We start from the raw sequence: 7059 nt of genomic DNA, 5'->3' as shown, positions 1-7059 counted from the left end.
TGTGAGGACTTTTAGTTCATCAAACTTTAGTTTAATATTTTCGATACCATGGAAGATATTCATGTATAATTGATCAGACATGACCAAGTTTTCAACCATTTCACTTATTGATTTTTATATTCCTCTCAGCGTATAATGTAGCTTCTCTGAAATCCACCTAATTTCCACAGTTTTGACATTTTAAATGTACCTAGACATCACTAACTTAATTAGTAATTAATTAATTAGTAATAAATGGCCTTCCAGTGGCACAGCGGTATGTCTGCGGACTTACAACGCTAAAAGCCCATTGTGTATTTATGCTTAAAAAACAAACTTAACAATGTAATATGTCAATTTATTTATAAAGCTTAAATTCCTTTGCACAGAATACAGCGTGGGTCAAATATTTCTGGAGTGTCCAAATAACTTTGATATTTTAGCATACTTGTTTTTAAAGTACACATACCATAGGTTTTGTACAAGTACGTCCACAACTCGTATATCTTCAGTTCAATGTGACGAGTTTTAGAAGTATTTTATACACAAGTGTTTATGTAAAAACAATACTTGGCAAAAATGGTTACCTTTTATCATAGCTATAAATGTAACATGTTTTTACTTTTACAAAAATTGTATGAGAGGATGTTTACCCTGAAAATTACAAAGTTCTTCCAAAAGTAACTGCGCAATAGATATACTCTTGCTACAAGTGATTAATCAAATCAAAAATATGCTTTCTGTAAAAGTGAGCACTCTTTACATTTACTTCTAGTAGTAAGCACATTTAATTTACACTTCTTTTAAAAGAAAGAGCACAATGCACATATACTTATGAAAATAAGTATACACTACGTAACCATCTTCTGAACGCGCTTTATATTGTGTTTTTGCTTCTAACACACGTGATGTATATATACCTCTTTCTTAAGCATGTTCTACAAGCAAACAGTAAAATGTTCTTAACGATGATTAGATCATGATCCTGGCAGAATCGTCAATATTCACTGTTGTATTCCATTTAGCTATATTAATAGGATGTCAGCAGTTTGTCAGGTAAAGGAGAGTTTTAGGTAGACAAAACGACTTGTAACTCTTGACAATTTTACCAGTTATTTTCTCGTTGACTTGTATTCGAAATGTTCCCTACTAAAATATAATTACGTAAGAAAGAAAACTCGTAGCCGAAACACTGAACCAACAATAACTGATGAATATAGCTTGAGCTACACATACTTTTTTTTATATAGCGTAACTTATAGTAACCCTGGTCAATCTTTATGGATTGTAGCAGAAAGTGCTCTATGGTTTAACTGTACATTTTGCAAAATGCAACGACATTTACTGTATTTGCTTGTTTCTATGAAAATTTAGTACTTCCTTAGATTTTCAAGTCTATAAAGTTATATGCACTGCTAGTTTCTTTTTAATGTAAGATAAAGTATAAAATCGTATAAGAATTTTTAATATAAAACACGAACAAATTGGATTAGATTCATATAAAATAAACTAGTGAGTTCATTTTAAATAATTTTTGTCCCTATTCCAACTAAACCTAGCAATAATTATTCCTTGTTTGGACTATAACCCCAATTCCATTTTTTTCTATTACTCTTGAAGAAATGAACTCTGTGTTCCTCGTCTTTTTTTTCAGCAAAATTCCGTAAAGAATTCAAAAACACATTTAAGTGTAAATGTAAAGGCCACAGTTATAGAGGGCGTTCCAGAGGTACAGCTAACACCTTCAATTCTCGATACACAAGTTCGAAGACCCAGTGTGAAAACATTCACATGAATTCCATGCGCCGATTTACCTAGGAATCTTATATTCATCAGAGCGAGAAGACGATGGAGCCAATATTTCCTGAAAGAAAGGGAAAGCGTTTTGGAAATACACTTGATGTACTGGTTAAACAGCACTGTCCCATCATACGTTAACTCACTGTGAATATTCTCAACTTTTATTTTTATGCACTTATTATGTTTGTTCTGTTGTTTCTGGCAGTTTTTTTTTTATTCTTAACCATTATTCCATTATACTTGCATTTCTAAGTGATTATAGTGAACGCCCATGTGACCAATTTATATAATATCAATCACACAATGAGAATTTGATAAAAATTCGAAAAAAAAATGAACAATGAATCATAATGCTTAACGTAATAAATAGAAGTAGATTGAAGACTCACAAGTAAATTTGGAATACTTAAAACACGTACTTATAGTATGACTGTTCCTGTTTCAGAAACTCTAGCTTCTGCCAGTAAGTGAACAGATAAAAGCATTTGATTTTCTAATCGTTTATGATTTATATAAATGGTCATTTCGCGTGTACATTAGTAGTTTTGCAGTTGATGGAATATTTCTTTAAAACACCGCTTAAGTTTTTCGAGCACGAAAACAGTATTGAAATAAATCAGTTGGTATTATTGTTTAGCCACATTAAAACAATAACTTGTACTATAATTTACGTTCGACTAATTCAAAGATTTCGCTAGAGTCATCAAAATCCAGTTCTTAAAACAATTTTAAGATTAATTAATCAAAAGTTTCGGAAAGTGGCGTACTAAATGTTCCAAACTGTTTCGTCACTTCTGTATGATGTTCCTTTTAATTGTAGTCTAAGCAAGTTTCCACTGAAAGTGAAATATTGATTACATCTTTTACGCAAAAACAGTTTAAATGTTTTCGAAAGAATTATGAAACATCCAGATTGCTATGATACATGAAATGCAGTTATTGTACAAGTTAACGCAATCACATCCTTCACTCAACATGAAACCAAGACGCTTCAGAAGTAAAAAGTAGAAATATGAGAAACTTAACTAATAGCAAATGGATACACATATTAAATGTGAATAATGGAATAGCCAAACAATTAAATAGATTGACTAACGAGCATTTTCGACGTTTTGGAAGAGCTGTTACTTTTAAACTCTGTAAGAGTTATGACCTCGTTTTTTAAAACTAATATTATTTATTGTGTTGAAATTCCTAAGGTGTACAATGTTTTATCGATTACATACCTGAACTGTTTGTTATAAATGTGTGTGTATATGTATATATGGAAAGTATTATTGATACTTACATATCGTTAACACTATATTCGAAGATATTCTAAATAAATATTGCTTTTGTAAAAATCGATTAAAAAATCAGCTATTTAAATAAATCATTATCTTAAATTTCAATTTGTTAAAGTATTGGTCATATGCACTTCATATTTGCCAGAATATTGAACGAAACACGTCGAAGTTATTCAGCTACAATTCATACTTAAATGAGACTTTTAAAACTAACGTTACAGTAAGTATATCACAACAGTTGATATTATCTTTATTAAGTAAACTATGAGTATATTAAGTATCGAGGCACAAAAAACAACTGAATTAAAATATGTAATGATCTAATCAAGAAAACATGGAGGAAGAGAGCTTCACTCACACTTACGTGTAATTTTACTATATCTCCAACTGAATTATATACTCGTATGCTTTTTGACGTAAGTTGTAAGCCCACTAAAGCAAAATGGTCACTTTAAACCAGTCATAACTCATTGTAAGGGACAGAGCACGGATAGCCCACTCAAACACATACATATAATTCAATTCTCTTTCATTTTCATGCTGCAAGATGTGATTCATTGTTGTCTTAAAAAGTCTATAAGAGTGGCGGCCACTATTCCCTTAGAGTATCCACAGAATTGGCGGTAGGTTCTGTTTGACCTTCTTGTCTACCAGCTCAGGTAGCACATAATCCGAAACACACAAGCCTAAAGAAATCTAGGTCTTTTATTATAATGTCACTATGTTAATCAATTTTTTTTTTAAATTCAAAATACTGTTTTCCGTTCACTTACGTAAATTATGTGTATTTTTGTTCTAAGATTAGCAAAAATATATCCTACCGCTTTTTTTTTAACCATTATAGTGACATTTTCTAACTTCTAGCGTAATATATCAAAACAGTAACATGTATTTGTTTTTAAATTCATTATCACAATTAAATTTTCTGCAGGCTGCGGAACATTTTATGCTGTTAAAACTGTAAAATAATTGACATAAATTACAGTTTACGAACTTAATCTAGTCCACATTACAAATGTTGTTCAAGTAATTGATGATACAAATAGCGTTTGGATCCCTGTTATTTCTGTTGTATTGCCGTTGGTCAGACGAGGCCTGGTATTCGAGAAAAGTCTTATCGGCACTAGATGTAGCTTATATGGTGTGGTTGATATGTTATTATATTGCTATTTACTTTCATAAGTTCTTATAATAAATACTATTTATTATATAATGAATACCATGAAAATCTAAGTGTTTTAATGTGTGTTTTTAATTATAATATAATTTATCTATAACGTATGAACTGGTTGATGTTTCGCATATATTATTGATACCATATCGTGTAATCATCAGGTTTTGAGTACGTGTTTGGATAATTTAAATTATTGATTATTAAGATATTACAACATTATTTTTGTTTGGTTTAGAGCTTTAATGTATTTTCAAAAGTGTATGAAAGTTGACCCAATGATAACATCAATAAAGAAAGGCAGGACACATTTTAACTTAAACTAAATATTAACCTTGTTGATTAATGGTCGTAATGTGCATATTTAACATTACTTTAAAATCTTATTTTTTAAGAACTAGAAATATATTACGACAATCAAGTTTATCTGCGAACTTGTTAAAAGATGTGGTGTTCGTAGAAATATGAGACAAGGACTATGGTAAACAAGAACACGGTCCAGACGATAACATTCTTCACTAATTAAAAGGAAAAAATCGGCCATTTTTATTGATAAATTTGTTATTCGCATGACGTAACTCAGAACAAAATTAGTTTCTTTACCGCATTTCTAAAAACCCATTTTATAAGTCCCTATATCGTTGAAAAGAAAATTCAGTTTTTAGTTTTCTCTGTCTTTAAAATGTAACATTTTATTACATATTCTATTACATTTTAAAGGCAGTGAAAATTACTTTCTTTATTCTGAAGGAATAGTTTTGGAGTACAGATAAGTAATATCTTCCAGTAATTCTATTGAAAGATAAATTATATGTAGAAAATGACAACAACAAAAGTGCTTTAAGCTGAAGAAGAATGAAGCCTTTCATGCCACAGTAACTTACGAAATATCATAGTAGGCTGTTTGAGTTTTTAAGAGAAAGACCTCTAACTGCAGCCTTAACAACAGAGTTTAAGTATCTTGATAATAAATCACCCTTGACATTATGTACTTCGTCAAGTACAAGAGGTGAATTAATTGGTACTGCAGGACAAAGATTTATTTTAATATCAGTTACAACTAAACCTCAAATTAAAGTTTACGTATCCAAAAACTTGATAAAAATTACGTATTTGAAGTTGCATAAGTAGGCTAGTGTGATGCTTTAATGTTTCAACATTTGGACACTAGCTGGGATTTTCTTTGAAAGTGACATTCAATCTCGTTAATATTTTCGAAGCCCTTGTGACAGAAGATACTTCTGGTTTGTTGCCTTACATCTGGTTATTAGTTTAGAATGGCTACACCTGAATCCTAGAGGTTTCTGACCTAACAGCTTATCTCACGTGAGCATAAGGTTCCATTAAGGTTGAATATTCTACTTCGAATTGTTTGGAAGTAATAATATCATGTAATCTGAAATGTGAGGAAGATGGATAGTTAAATACTCTATAATTATATCTTTAAAAAATTCAGTCATTTTCTTTATAAAAAAAACTATGATTTACCCTTAAATCCAGAGAGCTTATGCGGGTTTTCCTTTTTTATTAAACAAACTGCTAATTAGGCTAGACTGATTACTCTTGTTTATGTTTGAATCTTTTCTTCCTAACTTTCTTAGAATCTAAAGTAAAAATATCATTGATAATCTATTCCCTACTTATCGTTTGATATCATAAAGTTCATTATTTGTTTCAACCCTTTGACTATAATACAATCTTGGGATAAGCACAGTATTAACAACAAGTTTCTTCGTACATACTGATCACCAGTAACAAATGTAATTTAAAACCCATCACCAAACATGCTTACACTTTTAGCCTTGGGGCATTATGATGTGACGTCAATCCCGTTATTAGTTTGTAAAGAATAACCCAACAGTTGTGTGTGTGTGTGTTGTTGATCAACTGTCTTCCCACTAGTCCGCAAATGGTCTTGAAGTAGCTTTGTGCGCAATTCAACAAACAAATAAAATGTACCTTAAACATTCATTAAATGTACCAAATTCCCCGTATGGGAATATGTACTTATTCGAATATTGGTTTTAATTTTTTGAGTTGGAAAATTAACTTCACTTAGTTAGACTCAATCTTTTTAAGGGTAGCATTTATGATATTTTTTAATTGTGGTTATTTGATATAATTCTTTATAATTACAGCATATCACTTACAATCGATCGTAATTAAATCAAAATCTTCTTTGCAACTGAAACTCTTTGTACTGCGTTTTAACATAAAATTTTCTCAAGATCTCTATCTGTTGTATCACTACCAGTTGTTCTAATCACGTGGTAAAAACAGTTTAAAAGAGAATAAGTGGCATATGTTTCTATATATGTATGTGTCTTTTTAATTAGTACGTACGTATATGATGTATGTGATATGTAATGTAAAACGTTCGTTAAATTATGTGCTTAATATATAGATATATTTAACATTCTATTGTTCCAATTAAACTAGCTTGTAAGCATGTTTATTCCGTGGAATGTAAACGTCAAGCCTAATAAAATAATGTATTTTGAGTTTCCTTTGACATTGTTTCTGTTTTGTTATGTCCAAAATAAAAATGAATACCATATACAATTTAAGTTCACACACACAAAAGTGAAATAAGATTCTTCTAGATCATAATTTCTAGTCAACATATGTACTAATTTTTTTTTTTTTGTATTGAAGAAATTATGTCTCATTCTTTGACCATTAAATGACAACTTTGAGGAAATTTTGTAGTTTCCTATCGGAATTCAAACATTTAAACTTAAAGCCTGTTGTCCTTTATTACAATATAATTGTATACATTAATAAATGAAAACGAATATATATCAAAATTCAATTTTGTTATAT

At 30.0% G+C, this 7059-nt stretch overlaps 1 protein-coding gene across 1 annotated transcript in view; it reads left to right on the top strand.

The window, feature by feature from the left end:
- LOC106461969 (orexin receptor type 1-like) overlaps window positions 1-6708 on the top strand; it is a 64107-nt gene extending 57399 nt beyond the window's left edge. The window contains exon 6 of the mRNA XM_022389089.1: window positions 1634-6708. Coding sequence (XP_022244797.1) covers window positions 1634-1797 — 164 coding nt within the window. The 3' untranslated portion in view covers window positions 1798-6708. The remainder of the gene's footprint in view (window positions 1-1633) is intronic.
- The last annotated feature ends 351 nt before the right edge of the window (window positions 6709-7059 follow it).

This window comes from Limulus polyphemus, unplaced genomic scaffold, assembly GCF_000517525.1.
Source record: "Limulus polyphemus unplaced genomic scaffold, Limulus_polyphemus-2.1.2 Scaffold1068, whole genome shotgun sequence".
Classification (NCBI taxonomy): Eukaryota; Metazoa; Arthropoda; class Merostomata; order Xiphosura; family Limulidae; genus Limulus; species Limulus polyphemus.
This window is presented reverse-complemented; position numbering and strand designations above follow the sequence as displayed.